Source organism: Salmo salar, chromosome ssa01, assembly GCF_905237065.1.
Source record: "Salmo salar chromosome ssa01, Ssal_v3.1, whole genome shotgun sequence".
NCBI classification, from domain to species: domain Eukaryota; kingdom Metazoa; phylum Chordata; class Actinopteri; order Salmoniformes; family Salmonidae; genus Salmo; species Salmo salar.
This window is the reverse complement of record NC_059442.1, coordinates 75,723,122-75,741,940: the sequence shown is the minus strand read 5'-3', so window position 1 is coordinate 75,741,940 and position 18,819 is coordinate 75,723,122. Positions and strand designations below refer to the sequence as shown.

The following is an 18,819-nucleotide window of genomic DNA, read 5'->3' as shown; positions in this document are numbered from 1 at the left end:
TTGATATCATTCCACTGATTCCGTTCCAGTCATTACCACAAGCCCGTTATCCCCAATTAAGGTACCACCAACCTCCTGTGGAATATAGTATAAGACAACAACTACATAGGTCAAAGAGAACAAAAGGGACAACTATGCTGCAGAGTGTAGCCTCTAAAAAAAATCTGATTTGATAAACACTGATGCCATTGTCTTTTATCTAAGTGAAACCCATTTGTAAATGAAAGCCTGTGACTAAGTGAGTGAGGGGTCCAACTGAAGTGATATGAACTGGCTGCTCTGGGTTAGAACACTCAGTGTTCTTAAAGTGGGTTAAAGTTCTGGAACTCTGCCCAGTTCAACAGTTTTGCTGACAAGCTCTAATTCGTTTACAAACCAAGCAGCAAAAACATGTATCAAACCCCCAACAACAGAGCACTACTCCAGATAAGACCCAGTGGCATTCTCAGAATGTCATATTACTGACTCCATGACAGGGAAACAGAATATTTTGTATAACTAAAAAGGAAAGATATGTGCTCATTAGGAGAGATTGAAGACATTAGGAATTCCAGATTGATCGTCATATGAACTAACATTATATGACATACTAAACATCTTCTCCAATCATAGCCATCAGGGGCAAAACTCAAAACACATTAAGGTCAATAGCTTCTAAGTGAAACTTCCTCCTACTCAACCTAGAACAGGGTATTTCAGTGGGTGTAATGGCCATGTGTCTCACCTGATGGGGTACATTGTAGAGCTGCTGAGGAGGAGGCTGCTGAGGAGGAGGCTGTTGTTGTTGTTGTTGCTGCTGCTGCTGCTGTTGTTGTTGCTGCTGCTGCTGCTGCTGCTGCTGCTGCTGATACTGCTGCAAGGCCGAGTTGATTTGAGACTAAAACAATAAGCGAGATGAGACAGAGAGAAAAAGTTAAAATGACTTGATATTGCTTTGAAGGGAAGACCATTTACTAAACAGTTAGTGACTTCATTCTCAACCACAGCGATGAGGATGAGAAGAAAAAAAGGGTTATTTTTCTCAGACTTTCACTCAGAATCTAAAGAATATGTTGTTCACACTGATCTGTCTCATGGTGTGTGGGTGTTTATCAGTTGCATCAGTTCATCACCCACAAATCAGAACATGAGAACAGGTTTTCCAACATCACAGCTCCTTCAAGTCTAGTGAGGTTTGGCCGCTTACCAATCGCTGTACCTCGGTGGTTCCCAAACCAGTTTGTCTGACCAAAATAATGCTCATCATTGGAAATGTTTCTTCAGTAAACAAAATCCTGAAAGTTCAAGTGAAATTAGACGTGATCAACCAATGGGGTATCTACCTACCATTTTGGGGACTTTTGGGTTGTGTTCATTTGGCACAAAACCAAAGTTACTACCTGAGCTTATCCAACAACAATAACAGTGACCCGAATCAGGAAACTAGGCATATGTCGCAAGTCACAGGAGGGCCATTTGAATTATTTCTGTATTTTTAATCAGTGTCTTTTTTTTGGCAGAATTGCCTTCTCGAACATGTGAACTTTCATTTGCCTTAATTACAAACTTGTATGCCATCTGTAAATATGAATAAAATGGTTAAATTACGAGCCTTGTTGGTTAAGCCACAGAAAAATATAGCAACCTTCCCACTAGCCATGATTGGCTGAGATAATGAGTGAGCTGGATTTGCCGAGAGAGGAGTTCGGATTGGTCTGCCATATTCAAGGCTTCTGTCAATTTGATCTCATCAGTCTATGTTGGTAATCCTGTCGAATTAGGCTTTTTTTAAAATGTATTGTGTAGTGGAGCTGCATAAGTGTTACTCTCCAATTTCTGGAGGATGAAGTTTTGAAATCAGTGGAATTAGAGTATGATAGGTAAAGAGGTGGAGACAACACCTGTCTCAGGATTACATCTTCAAACTAAGGGCAACCGTGGTATGGCATTCCTGATAGGGAGACGCGTCCATAATTTCTGTCAAAATTAGAAACGTGTCATCTGAAAATGTAAGATAGCTAGCTACATTTTCAATTATGACACATTTCTAATTTTGACAGAAAGTGGTTTCATTTCAAGCTAAAGTGTACTGTTAGCTAACGCGAGCTGCCTGGCTCCCTAGCTGACGTTATTCGTTGTTTCCCAGTACCGTTTGCTTTTCTAGTTAGAGCCTAATGTTAGCTAGCTAACATTGAACCTGGTTGGTTAGCTCCTAGCACTGTGACATTGTTGGCACTTTGTTCATTGTTGTTTAACTAGCTAACGTTAGCTGGCTGGCTCGTTAGCTAACATTACGTGGCGTGTGTACAACACCTGCTGAATATTCCCAGTGTCAGTAAACGTCTGCAAAAAAGCGTAATTAAATTGTTGCCAGCAGAGCTGGTTAGGCTGTTTTCATGTTATCCAGAGGTAAACAAATCATCGGCCAGTGCGTCAAGTGTGCGCTCCAAGAGCGAAACAAGATGGGTGGGGCTAAAGCTTAAGAGGGTGTGAACGATGCTTAATGGATGTAGATACCAAAACATTCAAAGGTGATTTTCTCAAAAGTGAGTTTCCAAGTTGATCAACTTTCAAAGCAGAATTACTTTCCCATTGTTCCTCAAATGCAGTGTATGATATATCATTTTGTAGCTCTGAGTCTCTACTTTTACATAATGTAAAAAACACAATTTCACATTTTGCTACATAAGACCGAATCCAGGTGGTGAGTCACAAATATTATCATATTCTGTTAAAGAACATTTAGCTGCATTGTGCCTAGCGTAGCTCACCTGTTGCAGTGCTGCAGCGGCGGCGGCTGCGGCTTGCTGCTGCAGGGCTGCAGTCTGTTGGGATAGCTGGTAGTTGGAGGCGGACGACTGGGAGTTGAGGGAGGCTGCAGACAGGGCTGATTGCTGGGAGTACATAGAGGGAGACGCACCCAGGAGAGATGGCTGCTGCACACCTAGAGCTGCAGGGGAGAGATGGGTGTGGGAATAGAAGAATGCAGAAAGAGTGGAGTGAGGATGTATGGCAAGTGAGAGGAATGGAGTGATAGACCGGCAGAGAGAGAAAGAAAAAAGTATAGTACTTTGAATATCCAGCGGACTAATCTGAACCGCCTCCATCAAACTTTGCCAAAGAGATCAGTGAGATTCAGTTTCCTTCAAGCACTGTACCCTCAACCTAGGGTTACCGTTATCCGGTAATAGCAAGCCTTTGTCCCAAAAAATAATATTAGAAAAACTGAAAAATAAAATTGGCACCGGCCAATTTGCGAAATAATGCTTTTTAGCCTATTTATTGATGGAAATATGCTTATCGGTCTATAGGTACATTTGCATAATTTAGTGGAATTAAATTGGTGCACAGTATATTCTTTATGCATCTTATTTATCACACGCGTAGGCCTACAGCATACAAATACAGAGCCTTTGAGCAGAAAATCAGTCTATCAGATGCTACAGCATCTCAAACAGCAAACATAGGCAACGGAAGTCAGGCTTCATCAGCGCATCACACACCACTTTGCAATGAGCTGGAGGCAGTATGAGTTTTGAAAACATATACTTGAAACCTGAACATTTTAGTACATATTATGAGGCATGTCTTACCTGCTTCAAAATGTGTAGCCTAGACAACTTTCTTTCATTGTCCAGTAGCCAAATGATTTTCTCTGTCACATGAAACCACTTGCATGAGCGGTGTCCTTTTGACAATGGTGTTTTCCTGCTAATTGCATTACGGAACGAACATTAGTGCGTAGTCTAATGCCTTGTGCGCATTGCTGTGCTTATAATGTTAAGAACATTATACATTTTAAGATAAATGTTCTGATCTATTGCATCAGACTCATTGCTTAGATGTGGATGTCGATTAAGGCAGCCCCCCACACCTCTCTGATTCAGACGGGTTGGGTTAAATGCGGAAGACACATTTCAGTTGTAAAACTGACTAGGTATCCCCCTTTCCATTTAAAAAAAAAACATTTGTATGTAGCCCAGGCCTACTGGTTGTATGAATTTGGGATCCATCGTCCGACAACTGTCCCAAAGTCGGTTTGGAATAGGCCATTTCTTTCTCCACCAGCTGACCAATAAAATGTGTCAACTTTTTTACTATGGGAGATAGTAGATTGACATAGAATAACTGTCCACATTTACTAGCCTAACATCTTCAAAGTGCACATCAGAATTTCGTCGGAAAGACCGCACATTGTCCTCGACATTCATGTTCTGTTAATCCTTAAGTCCTTAAGAGTCTAAGCTGGGGGTTCGGTCTACTAAGCTAACATATGGAATTCTTAAGATAGCTAAATGATCCTTGGTATGACTATGTGACATAGAATATTAGGACCCCTTAAGGTATGTATATATATATATAAAAAATCTAAATGATTTGATGAAACAGAATTTGCCTTACTGCTATTATCCCATAGAAACGCATTGAATAACAGCTTCATACATGGATAAATATAGAGTAAAAAGAATATTTCAAAAAATGAAGTTACGAAAGATTGACATGTTTTTTAACCCCCTATTTTAGGCACAAAACTATCTCCATATATACTGTACTTCCATTCATTTTTTAAGCTGGTACCGGGCTACTTTCAGACAAGTCTTGTGAGGCTTCTGGGTGTCCTAGAGCAAAACAACCAACCTGTTCGTGAGACTCACCTTTCCTTAGAGGGGGGCATATTAGTATGTTGCCCAAACTGTTCGGACACTACTGACAGAAGTTGGCACATCGGCTGTACCGACTTTAGTCCTGTGACGTTTGTGGGGGTCGTAGAGCAAAACGGAGAACACCATCGTGTTCGTGGGAGTCATCTTTAGTTTGTAGGTCAAACTGTTCGTACGTTATAGATGTTTTCGTGAGAAGACCGATTTTCGGAATGTTTCATGATCTGACAAACACTGCTCTAGCTCTGCCACCTTCACCGCAGATGCGGAAGGGCGACATCGGTAGATGCTGTGGATTGAGACGCAGCCCATGCCAAAAAAAACCCTGACGGATATTGATGGGAAATATTTGATTGTGTTAATTAATTTAGACTCTAGGGGGTGAATATGAATTACCATAATCTAAATGTGATTTCTGTCAGTCATTCTGAGCACCGTGGGTGGACACCCTAATCAGGGTACGCACCCAATGCATATGGGTCCGGTAAATTTCACAAATGTCTGGTAAATTAAAATACTGCCGGTCAAATGTCCGGCGTCACATTTTCCTAACTGAAATCCTGCCTCAACCTCACATTAATTGTATCCCACAGATGAGTACAGATTACAGAAGAAAAGGCAGTAATCCAGCAAAATATCATACTCACAGTGTAGGCTGTTGAGGTCCAGGGACTGTCCTGAGTGGCTGGGCTGGGACACCCCCGTGGCAGTGAACTGAGCCGCCCACGGTGGGTTCTTCTGTCCCCCAAACTGGGCCATGAGTCACGGCTCGAGCTTAAGTGTATTGCCGGAACTGATTTAGGTTTATATCCTGTCAGAACAACAACCGGAAATGGGCCTATTTGTATAAGGATTCTTCATTTGACATTTACCTTGCTTTCATTGAACACAAACACTGGCAACTAGCAACAAAAACAAACAATACAGGAGGAGATTGTTACAGATTTACTTACAGCTAATACAATACCTAGCTAAATCATATCAGGGCGGGATAGTGAGACTAGCAACAACAGAATTAATGGGCAGGTTAGCAAAATTTTCACTGCTGGAAAATGTCGCTTAGTTGGCCAGCTAGTGTAACAGTGTAGGTTCCGTCCCTCTCTTCGCCTCAACCCGGGCTCGAACCAGGGACCCTTGCACACATCAACAACTGACACCCCACGAAGCATCGTTACCCATCGCGCCACAAAAGCCGCGGCCCTTGCAACGAACCCTACTTCAAGTCTCAGAGCGGGTGACGTCACCGATTGAAACGCTATTAGCGCGCACCACCGCTAACTAACTAGCCATTTCACATCGGTTACACTAGCTATCCCTTGATCATGACTCTCAGTTTTATTACATTACACATAAGAGTCATTGGACGAAGGCGTCTTCTGTATGGGACTTTTTGTTAATAATTAGAAAAATTTGAATTAATGAATGTGGCATACTATTTATAGCTAGCCTCTTCAACTCTGATGCCCTCTGGTGGCATTTTCTAAACTACGCATAATATTGTATACTACCCTCAAAGTACATTTCAGTTTCAGAACTAAGTCCGACAAACACAAGCTTAGTACTGTTAGAAAGGTGGGAAACAATGTGTTTCACGGAGCCTGAGATACAACAGATTCCCAGTTCGTCCACTAGACAGCCTTCACATGATGTTTCTTGGCCACTTCAAAATCAAATCGTATTTGTCACACACACATGGTTAGCAATGTTAATGCGAGGGTAGTGAAATGTTTGTGCTTCTAGTTCCGACCATGCAGTAAAATCAGTTGAGTCACTGTGCCAAAACGGCTGAAAGGATTTTCAAGCCTGACATTAAAATGACCCTAACAATCAGGCCATACAAATTATCGAGGTGAGAAAACGTATTTTAATCATTCACGTTTCCTATTGTAAACGAGTGAGAAATCAACGGTGCATGTGGAGGATGCATACAGGGTAATTAATGTGGATGGAGAAGAAAATGCATTGCTTTACAATGACAATTAGTGTGTATCCTTTCCAACTAAATGTTTGGGGGGGTCTTACAAAAGACTGCTGCTTTGTAGCTGTCAAATGATTTTTACTTTCTATTTTCTGAACAAACATTTGTTTGGCGGTACCTGTACAGGGCCCAAAACAACCGAGTTTAACAGGCCATCTAGCTAATGCACATGCTAGGCAATTACAGATACCATCTACCTGGTTAGCCTTTAACTATAAATAGCCATAGGCTAACTAACAACATTTGCTGGGTTAGTTTGCTAACAGAGATAAATAGCTAGATAGCTACCTAGCTTGCTATTGAGATAGCTAGCTATGATGACTCGTGGGTTTTGTTATCAAAGCAAAGACGACTAGTAACGTAGCTAACGTTAGCTATAACGAGGCCTAACCAAGGCAACACACGACGCAGCTCTATAAAAGACTGATGGACAGCAAGGCTGATGGACATTCCAATTTTGCGACAATAATTGCATTCTGCAGTAAGGAAAGCATCCAAAATGTTTATTACATTAACAGATAGAGGAAAAATATTATCCTCACTCCTTTACCTCTGTCCTCTGTTCATTCGCCGGCGGAGATAGAGCAAAAACTGTCTCTGCGCATGCGTAGATCAGGGGGCGCGCACGCGTGCTACATACTTTTCTTTGACGACAAAATAACAAGGTCGGTCAGGCAATCTGTGTGCAGAGCCTTCAGAAAGTATTCATATCCCAAGATTTATTCCATATTTTGCTGTGTTACGGCCTGAATTCAAAATCGATTAAAAAAAAATTCATTCTCGACCATCTACACAAATATCCCATAATGACCAAGTGAAAACGTTTTTAGAAATGTTTGCAAATTTATTGAAAATTAAATACAGAAATATCTAATTTACATAAGTATTCACACCCCCGAGCCAATAAATGTCAGTCACCTTTGGCAGCGATTACAGCCGTGACTGTTTCTGGGTATGTCTAACATCTTTGCACATCTGGATTGTACAATATTTCCACATTTAAAAAAAAAAAGATTCATAATCTGTCAAGTGGGTTGTTGATTATTGTTAGACAGCCATTTTCAAGTCTTGCCATAGATTTTCAAGCCGATGTAAGTCCAAACGGTAACTAGGAACGTTCAATGTTGTCTTGGTGAGCAACTCCAGTGTATATTTGGCCTTGTATTTAAGTTTTTTTTTCCTGCTGAAAGATAAATTTGACTATGTGTCTGTTGAATAGCAGATTGAACTAGGTTTTCCTCTAGGATTTTGACTGTGCTTTAGCTCTATTCTGTTTATTTTTATCTTAAGAAACACCCTAGTCCTTGCCAATGACAAGCATACCCATAACATGATGCAGCCACCACCATGCTTGAAAATACACTGAACAAAAATATAAACGCAATATATTTACTGAGTTACAGTTCATATAAGGAAATCAGTCAATTCAAATAAATTAATTAGACCCTAATTTATGGATTTCACATTACTGGGAATACAGATACACATCTGTTGATTACAGATAACTTTTGTTTTTAAGTAGGGGCGTGGATCAGAAAACCAGTCAGTATCTGGTGTGTTCACCATTTGCCTCATGCAGCGCGACATCTCCTTTGCATAGAGTTGATCAGGCTGTTGATTATGGCCTGTAGAATGTTGTCCTACTGCTCTTCAATGGCTGTGCAAAGTTACTGGATATTGGCGGTAACTGGAACACTCTGTCGATCCAGATCATCCCAAACATGCTCAAAAGGTGACATGTCTGGTGAGTATGCAGGCCATGGAAGAAGTGGCACATTTTCAGCTTCTGGGAATTGTGTACAGATCCTTGCGACAAGGGGCCGTGCACTATCATGCTGAAACATGAGGTGATGGTGGCGGATGAATGGCACGACAATGGGCCTCAGGATCTCGTTTCAGTGTCTCTGTGCATTCAAATTGAAATTGATAAAAAAGCAATTGTGTTCATTGTCCCTAGCTTATGCCTGCCAATACCATAACCCCACCTCCACCATAAGGCACTCTGTTCACAACGCTGACATAAGCAAACTGCTCACCCACACAAAGCCATTACCTGCCATCTGCCCAGTACAGTTGAAACCAGGACTCATCCGTGAAGAGCACACTTCTCCCCCGTGCCAGTGCCCATCGAAGGTGAGCATTAGTCCACTGAAGTCGGTTACGACGCCGACCTGCAGTCAGGTAAAGACCCCGGTGAGGAAGACGAGCACAAAGCTGAGCTTCCCTGAGACTGTCCGCGTGGCTGGTCTCAGACGATCCCGCAAGTGAAGAAGCCGGATGTGGAGGTCCTGGGCTGGCGTGGTTACACGTGGTCGGCGTTTGTGAGGATGGTTGGACGTACTGCCAAATTCTCTAAAACAACATTGGAGGCGGCTTATGGTTGATAAATTAACATTACATTCTCTGGCCACAGCTCTGGTGGACATCCCTGCAGTCAGCATGCCCTTTCTGCAGTCAGCATGCCAATTGCACGATCCCTCAAAAACTGTGGCATTTTGATATGTGACAAAACTGAACATTTTAGTGGCCTTTTATTGTCCTCAGCACAAAGTGCACCTGTGTAATGATCATGCTGTTTAATCAGCTTCTTTATATGCCACACCTATTCAGGTGGATGGATTTCTTGGCAAAGGAGAAATGCTCACTAACAGTGATGTAAATAAATTTGTGGCCAAAATTTTAGAGAAATACGTTTTTTTTTGTGCACAGGGGAAATATCTGGGATCTTTTATGCCTAATGAAGACCTAAGGGTTGAAACGTTGTTATAAATAAATATCACCTGGGAGCATGAGCAGCAGTGTGCAGCGTTTTCCTTTCTGTTTTCAACTCATGAAATATGGGACCAACACTATACATGTTGTGTTTTATATATTCTTTCAGTGTATGAAGAGTGGTACTCAGTGATGTGTTGTGTTGGATTTGGCCCAAACATAACACTTTGTATTCAGGACATAAAGTTCATTTATTTGGCCATTTTTATTGCACTTTAGTGCATGTTTTGGAATGTATATTCTGTACAGGCTTCCTTCTTTTCACTCTGTCATTTATGTTAGTATTGTGGATTAACTACAATGTTGATCCATCCTCACTTATGTCCTATCACTGCCATTAAATTATATAACTGCTTTAAAGTCACCATTGGCCTCATGGTGAAATGAATGAGCGGTTTCCTTCCTCTCCGGCAACTAAGTTAGGAAGGACGCCTGCATCTCTTTGTAGTGACCGGGTGTATTGATACACCATCCAAAGTGTAAATAATAATTTACCATGCTCAAAAGGATATTTGTCTCTCTTTTTTACCCATCTATCAATAAGTGCCCTTCTTTGTGAGGCATTGGAAAACCTCCCTGGTCTTTGTGGTTGAATCTTTGTTTGAAATTCACTGCTTGACTGAGGGACCTTACAGATACTTGTATGTGTGGGGTACAGAGATGAGGTAGTCAATCAAATGTCATGTTAAACACTATTGCACACTGTAAGTCCATGCAACTTATTATGTGACTTGTTAAGCACATTTTTACTCCTGAACTTATTGCTATAACAAAGGGGTGTAACATTTTTTGTAACATTTTCTAAAAACATAATTCCACTTTGACATTATGGGGTGTTTTGTGTAGTCCAGGGACACAATCTATATTTAATTCATTTTAAATTCAGGCTGTAATACAACAAAATGTGGAAAAAGTCAAGGGGTGTGAATTCTTTCTAACTACTGAAATGGGGTCAGGTCTATGTACAGGTGTAGTGTATTTTACGGTCATGACTCATGATACATGTAGGGAGTTATTACCGGTAACAAGGCTCATCTTCGACCAGTGGCTAAATAGTCTAAAGACGAGCAATAAGTGTGACCCACACTGGGGGAAAAGATTGAAGTATCATTGCTGCTCTGTTAAACTTGGAGAAAATATTAAATACTGTGTGAGAAATAATAAATACATTATAATTATATGGAAAATATTTCACAGTGTACAAAACATCTGCTCTTTCCATGACATAGACTGACCAGGTGAAAGGTATGATCCCTTATTGATGTCACTACCACTTCAACCAGTGGAAATGAAGGGGGAAGACAGGTTGAAGGATTTTTAAGCGTTGATACATTTAAGACATGGATTGTGTATTTGTGTCATTCAGAGGGTGAATGGGCAAAACAAAATATTCAAGTGCCTTTGAATGGGGTATGGTAGTAGGTGCCAGGCGCACCGGTTTGAGTGTGTCAAGAACTGCAACGCTGCTGGGTTTTTCCCGCTCAACAGTTTCCTGTCTGTATCAAGAATGGTCCACCACCCAAAAGACATCCAGGCTGTGGAAGGGGCGGCAGGTTGCCTAGTGGTTAGAGCGCTGGACTAGTTGGACAAAATCGAATCCCCGAGCCGATAAGGTATAAATCTGTTGTTCTGCCTCTGAACAAGGCAGTTAAACCACTGTTCCTAGGCCGTCATTGAAAATAAGAATTTGTTCTTAACTGACTTGCCTAGTAAAATTAAAAAATAAAGGGCTATTTGACCAAGAAGGCGAGTGATGGAGTGCTGCATCAGATGGCCTGGCCTCCAGAATCACCCAGCCTCAACCCTATTGAGATGGTTTGGGATGAGTTGGACCGCAGAGTGAAGGAAATGCAGCCAACAAGTGCTTAGCATATGTGGGAACTCCTTCAAGACTGTTGGAAAAGCATTCCAGGTGACTACCTCATAAAGCTGGTTGAGAGAATGCCAAGAGTGTGCAAAGGATGTGTACTCTGAGCATCCGCTGACCAACTGGCAAGTGTTTACACTGACATTTTCAACCTGTCCCTGACTGAGTCTGTAGTAATGGTAGTCATTTTGTCCAAAATCAAGGTTTTAGGTATGGAATTTTGATTTGTAATGAAGGTTTTGATGTTGAAGTTAGTATCCTGTGTAACTCCTTGCGAAAAAAAACTTGATTTTATCTACATTTATCCAACTGTAAAATCTTTTTGCAGAAGAACTATAGAAAACTAGTATGTGTGTGCGTGCATTATCATTAAATTGTTTGTGTGCAATTCTCTAATCTTTCTCAAATCATTCCGTTGTGTATGTTTGTCACTCATGTTTTTATGTTAGTGGTGTTCATCAGATTCCTCTCCCCGAACTACAGATCTCACACAAGTACAGCAAAAAAATAATGTCAAACTGTCTGTGTAAAAAAAGTTTTATGTTGAGCAACAAGCTAAAGACAATAATAGGATGACGACATCTTGAAAACAGACACTTCTTTTCGGTGCTGACAGAGTCTTTGACATATTTAGAAATGCCAAAGAAAAGTATTCAGCTTTCAGAATACTGTACTACAATCACCCTATTATCACCTTGTCTCTGTAGAGGTCCAGCTTCACTCAAATCCATAAGCTTGGTATTGAGACAGTCAAAATGGAGGATACACTTCTCTCGATCGAGAGCACATTCATGTAAAACAAACCCAACTTCAGTAAGGAAATATTAAGGGAAAAGTGAGCGGCTCTATCACATTTACACCAACCCCCTCCTTATTTATGCTGCTTGATTGACCTCCCCCTACTCTGATACTTATCATTTATTTGTGATATTACACTTTTTATGAGACCCTGCCATCCCACAGACATATTCATCATATGGGCAGAGTCATGTTTATAGGACTCCGCTTTATTGACTTTAGTACCTTTAATCTTGCATGGCGCTCGGCTCTGCCTGCCTGGCGTCCTCTGCATGGAGAAAAACACTGCTGCTCCTTCCGGTTCTCCCAGGACCCAGAGGACATGAAGAGGGATGTAATTGGTGCAATTCTTCATCCTGGGGAATAAATATGTTATTGTGATGCAGAAGCCTTTTGTTTTCTCCCAGGAAGAACACTGTTAAGGTATCTTAACCCTGATTAATAGATTTGCAGGGAGGTGTATAATTACTTCTCTGTCTAGCCTGTCCTCATCCTGTCTGTATGGAAATGAATTTCTGATCGCTCCGTGGTCTACACACGTTCTTTTACAGAATACAGAGACGGTCGAGATACTCGCTGTATAAGCTGTAAATATGCAGATCTTTGGAAGTGACTGTTTGTGTTTGACTTGCCTCTTTTGTTCTGTGTTGCAGAACTGGGGCGGCATGCGGTGTCCATACAAGCTCCTCGGCATGATTCTGGTGCTGGTGTGCAGTAAGTTTCATACTATATCCATATTTTCATTCCATAGCCACACTATATTTATTCCCAAGGAAGCCATTGGTGTTATGATCATAGCTGCATCCTGACATAATTGGTGTGAGGTGGTATGCTCCATTGAAGACTTTCCTTTTTAACTAAACAGTTAGGTGTGCGTATAACACCCCTTAACTTTCAGCCTCACAGTATAATTTAATTGCGAGGTAATTATAAATTGAGTGGGATTTATTGGCCTCCTAAAATGAGCTGTGGTACTGCTTCAAGTGCAGTTGTAAATGGGGAAAAATAAGTGGCCCTCGGGTTCAATATTGGGTATGTTGTATTTTGTTCAGACGATATGACCCATGCTATATGGCAGTGACTTTTCCCCACATGGGGGAAAAACAACTTTCGTTATTGTTCAATATGTCCCCTCATCTGTCCCTCGTCTGACTCATACCTCAACCTAGTCTATCCTTAGCCAGAACCCTAACCATTAACATAGCCCTAGTCTTGACCATAATTGTAACTCTTATGTAATCTGCACCCTGGCTTTTGCCTTCTACTGAACTGTACTCAAAACCATAAATCTGCCAAATCCCACATTTCCACTGATATTGATGACTTACGATATGATATACTTTACTGGCCATTTCCATAGAAATTCATTTTGTGACATCAGCACACAAATTCACAAACACAACACAATATATTACATGCAGTAAGGAAAACTGGAAAGATAGTACACAAGTCACAAATTTACATTTTCACATATCAAAGTCTCTGTGGCCTGCATCTCTCCCATGTCCCACTGTTCAGTAGCCTAAAGGAGGAGGAGATTAAAACTTCCTCCACTCCTTTCCATTGCAGTGAGTTCGGAGGTGGGCCGTGCCGTGTGGCTGCGCTTCTCCCCGCCTTTGCACTCTTCAGGGCCCCAGCCCAGCTTCATGACCCACCTGTTGGGGGTGGTGGTAGGCATCAGCATGGGCCTGCTCATCCTGCACAGCTATGGGGAGAGCCCGCAGAAGCAGTGCTCCTGGTGGGTCATCATCTTCTCCATCATCATGTTCCTTATCTTCGCCATCTTCTGGAACATCTTCACCTACAAGTTGCTGGGGGTGCAGCTCCCGCCCACTCCCTGACACCAAGAAGCTCCTTCCCACTCCATTACATTGTCCCTCTCATTGTTATATGTCAAGACCCATCTCCTTCACCATATCCTTTTCTCAACCAACCTCCCGACAACACCATTCAAAACACAAGGTTTTTTAATTTAAAACTGTACAGAGCAGGAATTATTCTTTCCATGTACCCATTTCATCAGAATTATCTGTTTTGTGGTGGGAGGGAATTTGGTAGCAACATATGCAGGTGAAAGCTGTGTAGCTCTCTTCATATCCTCATTGTGGAGCAGCCATGTAAAAAGGTCATCCCTTTTGTCTTTTCTGTTGAAGCTTTACCCACCTCGAGGTCAAACATGTCAGAGAGACATTTTGATAAATACCCATGCAGCTTCAGTTCTCCTCTGTGTGGGTTCATGACCTTCTAGGTGCTTCTTGTGTGTGTTCTATCAGTATCCCTCACTGTCCCTTTGAAAGCCACGAGGCAGTACGGCACCAGTGTTATATTGCTCTACATGCACCTAAACACTAGATCTACACTGTGGAATAATGATAGGAATTCACAGGAATATGTATTACATGTAACAAGGCATGCAGCTAGGAAGTATAGAGGTGGAAAAGAGGGAAAAGGGAAAAAATAGATGCTGACCATCTCTTCACCATCACCACCTTGGTGCTCATGTTCCTAGTAGCCATTGTCACTCTCCTTTTCCACCCAACCTAAATGCTTCAGTAGATTAGCATAATCTCAACCAGTACCATATGCTAGCCTGCTAAATCACCAGCATCTCATCTAGCTAATGCTATAAGGTTGGAACTAAAACGCTTGCCCTGTGCACCCCGGACACACCAGCCCTCACCCTTCTCCTGTGTCGCCGGGAATGCAAAGAGAGAGACGCACACACTGGCCTCTGTCAATTCTCACTCTAACAGACTAAACTGGGGAGGGCAAATGCCATGTTATCATCACCTGACCTCGGACTTCCGTGTCCCAGCGGGCATTGGGGTCGGTCTCTCAAGGCCCAGTCTATACCTCAGTGTCTCATTTTTAGGGACTGTACACTTTTGTAAATAATGTACGCATAAAAAAGGGGTGTTAATCCTTTCTTTCTGTTTTTCCTTTGATAGTGGATGTGTATATTACTATATGTTCATAATTAAGAGTAGATTTATTTGTATTTTTTCCTCGTTTGGGGAAACAAAAGACATTCGAATGGCGCAGGAGAAGAAGGAATACGTTTTACGTGCCCCCAACCGACTTGTTTTTTTGTTTGTTTATCTGCGTTGTTTGTAACTTTATTTTTTTACTATTTTTGTACATAATGTTGCCGCTACCGTCTCTTATGACCGAAAATAACTTCTAGACATCAGGACTGCGATTACTCACCACGGACTAGCAGAATCCTTTTTCTTCTTACACGACTCTGACGAGCCCGAGGCGGAGGATATACGGCTCCCTCGGGAACAGGCCCCGACCCCAGTGATCTGCGTGAAGAGGAGGTGGACAAAGAGAGGCCAGAGGGCAGGCTGCCTTCTGAGGAGTAGGAGGCAATCGAATAAACCCCCACTCCCCTCAATTCTACTCGCAAAATGCAATCTTTGGACAATAAAATGGACGAGTTATTGGGAAGACTATCCTACCAACGGGACATTAAAAACTGTAATATCTTATGCTTCACGGAGTCGTGGCTGAACTAAGACAATATCAACATACAGCTGGCTGGTTATATGATGTACCGGTAGGATAGAACAGCGGCGTCTGGTAAGACAAGGGCCGGCGGTCTATGTATTTTTGTAAACAACAGCTGGTGCACGATATCGAAGGAAGTCTCGAGCCATTGCTCACCTGAGGTAGAGTTTCTCATGATAAGCTGCAGACAACATTACCTACCGAGAGAGATTTTGTCTATATTCTTTGTAGCTGTTTACATACCACCACAGTCAGAGGCTGGCACCAACATATCATTGAATGAGCTGTATTCCACTATAAGCAAATAAGAAAATGCTCACCCAGAGGCGGCTCTCCTAGTAGCCGAGGACTTTAATGCAGGGAAACTTAAATCAGTTTTACCTAACTTCCTCATTTTTGTGAACCATCAAACAGGCAAAGCATCAATACAGGACTAAGATCAAATCGTACTACACCGGCTGTGACGCTCGTCGGATATGGCAGGGCCTGCAAACCATTACAGACTACAAAGGGAAGCACAGCCGAGAGCTGCCCAGTGACACAAGTCTACCGGACGAGCTAAAGTACTTCTATGCTCACTTCGAGGAAAATAACACTGAAAACATGCATGAGAGCACCAACTGTACAGGAAGACTGTGCGATCACGCTCTCCTCAGACGATGTGAGTAAGACCTTTAGACAGGTCAACATTCACAAGGTCGCAGGGCCAGACGGATTACCAGGACGTGTACAGCGAGAATGCGCTGACCAACTAGCAAGTGTCTTCACTGACATTTTCAACCTCTCCCTGTCCTTGTCTAATACCAATATATTTTAAGCAGACCACCATAGTGCCTGTGCCCAAGAACACTAAGATAACCTGCCTAAATGACTACTGACCCGTAGCACTCACGTCTGTAGCCATGATGCGCTTTGAAAGGCTGGTCATGGCTCACATCAACACCATTATCACAGAAACCCTAGACCCACTCCAATTTGCATATCGCCCCAACAGATCCACAGATGATGCAGTCTCTATTGCACTCCACACTGCCCTTTCCCACCTGGACAAAAGGAACACCTATGTGAGAATGCTATTCATTAACTACAGCTCAGCATTCAACACCATAGTGACCTTAAAGCTGGATCCTGGACTTCCTGACGGGCCACCCCCAGGTGGTAAGGGTAGGTAACAACACATCCACCACGCTAAACACAGGGGCCCCTCGGGTGCGTGCTCAGCCCCCTCCTGTACTCCCTGTTCACTCATGACTGCATTGCCAGGCACGACTCCAACACCATCATTAAATTTGCCGATGACAGAACAGTGGTAGGCCTGATGCCCGACAACAATGAGACAGCCTATAGGGAGGAGGTCAGATACCTGGCCGTGTGGTGCCAAGACAACAACCTCTCCCTCAGTGTGAGCAAGACAAAGGAGCTGATCGTGGACTACAGGAAAAGGAGGGCCAAACAGGCCCCCATTAACATCGACGGGGCTGAAGTGGAGCGGGTCGAGAGCTTCAAGTTCCTTGGTGTCCACATCACCAACAAACTATCATGGTCCAAACACACCAAGACAGTCGTGAAGAGGGCACGACAAAACCTATTCCCCCTCAGGAGACTGAAAAGATTTGGCATAGGTCCTCAGATCCTCAAAAGGTTCTACAGCTGCACCATCGAGAGCATCCTGGCTGGTTGCATCACTGCCTGGTATAGCAACTGCTCAGCCTCCGACCGCAAGGCACTACAGAGGGTAGTGTGAACGGCCCAGTACATCACTGGGGCCAAGCTTCCTGCCATCCAGGACCTCTATACCAGGCAGTGTCATATTCAGGCCCTGAAAATTGTCCAAGACTCCAGCCACCCCAGTCATAGACTGTTCTCTCTGCTAACACACGGCGAGCGGTACCGGAGCACCAAGTCTAGGTCCAAGAAGCTTCTAAACAGCTTCTACCCCCAAGCCATAAGACTCCTGAACATCTAGTCAAATGGCTACCGAGACTACTCACATTGCCCCCCCCACCTCTCCACACTACTGCCACTCTCTGTTTATCATCTATGCATAGTCACTTTAATTAACTCTACCTACATGTACATACTACCTCAACCAACCGATGCCCCCGCACATTGACTCTGTACCGGCACCCCCCTGTTATTTTTTACGGCTCCTCTTGAATTGCTTGTTACTTTTATCTCTTATTCCTATGTCTATTTTTTTAAACTGCGCTGTCGGTTAGGGGCTCGTAAGTAAGCATTTCACTATCTACACCTGTTGTATTCGGCGCATGTGACTAATAAAATTTGATTTAAAAAAGACGTTTCTAATTATGTCATCTGTTACTTTACTGAGAACACGTTCTCATTTACAGCAACGACCTGGGGAATAGTTACAGGGGAGAAATGAGCCAATTGTAAACTGGGGATTATTAGGTGACCATGATGGTTGGAGGGCCAGATTGGGAATTTAGCTAGGACACCGGGGTTAACACCCCTACTCTTACGATAAGTGCCATGGGATCTTTAATGATCTCAGAGAGTCAGGACACCCATTTAACATCCCATCTGAAAGACAGCACCCTACACAGGGTAGTGTCCCCAATCACTGCCCTGGGGCATTGAGATATTTTTTAGACCAGAGGAAATAGTGCTTCCTACTGGCCCTCCAACACCACTTCCAGTAGCATCTGGTCTCCCATCCAGGGACTGACCAGGACCAACCCTGCTTAGCTTCAGAAGCAAGCCAGCAGTGGTATGCAGGATGGTATGCTGCTGGCAAATGGTGCAGACCTAATACTATGATTGTTCTTATGATCACTCTCAGAATACAGCTTTGATCCTCTGAAATTAATCGGCGAACAGAAATCCCTGGTTATTATGACGAATGTACACCAATGACGCAAGTTACACTCGTCTTTATAAATCTTAGTGCTTCACAGAATAAGCCATAGAAGAACCATTTCAACATAGACATGGATAACAAAGGATGAGTGAAAACAGTCAGTGAATGGTTGCTGGTATATGTCTCAGTGAATGTTTCTGCCGTGTAGTCATTATTAAGGTCAAAGCTGATAACAAAATATATCATGAGTTATGTGGTAAATAAAAGACAAGATGACAAAACCTAACTCTTTGTGCAAGAACATGCTTTAGACACAGCATTACTGTATGGTTGACAGATTCCAAATCACTGTAAGGTCTAGACAACAGCTTACAGTGAAATGCTTACATTCAAGCCCTTAACCAACAATGCAGTTTTAAGAAAAATAAGTGTT

At 42.6% G+C, this 18,819-nt stretch overlaps 1 protein-coding gene across 5 annotated transcripts in view; it reads right to left on the bottom strand.

Annotated features, from left to right (window-relative positions):
* Positions 1-7,252, bottom strand: part of LOC106613116 (cell division cycle and apoptosis regulator protein 1) — a 37,256-nt gene extending 30,004 nt beyond the window's left edge. For 3 of the 5 annotated variants that reach the window (XM_045722543.1, XM_045722552.1, XM_045722556.1), the window contains exons 1-4: positions 7,169-7,252; positions 5,288-5,451; positions 2,751-2,929; positions 725-877 (exon numbers count right to left, since the gene is read on the bottom strand). In XM_045722543.1, coding sequence (XP_045578499.1) covers positions 725-877; positions 2,751-2,929; positions 5,288-5,399 — 444 coding nt within the window. In that variant the 5' untranslated portion in view covers positions 5,400-5,451; positions 7,169-7,252. Of the gene's footprint in view, positions 1-724; positions 878-2,750; positions 2,930-5,287; positions 5,452-5,593; positions 5,712-7,160 lie in introns of those variants that run through there. The other 2 variants (XM_045722545.1, XM_014215062.2) reach the window with 2 other exon arrangements.
* Between the last annotated feature and the right edge of the window lie 11,567 nt (positions 7,253-18,819).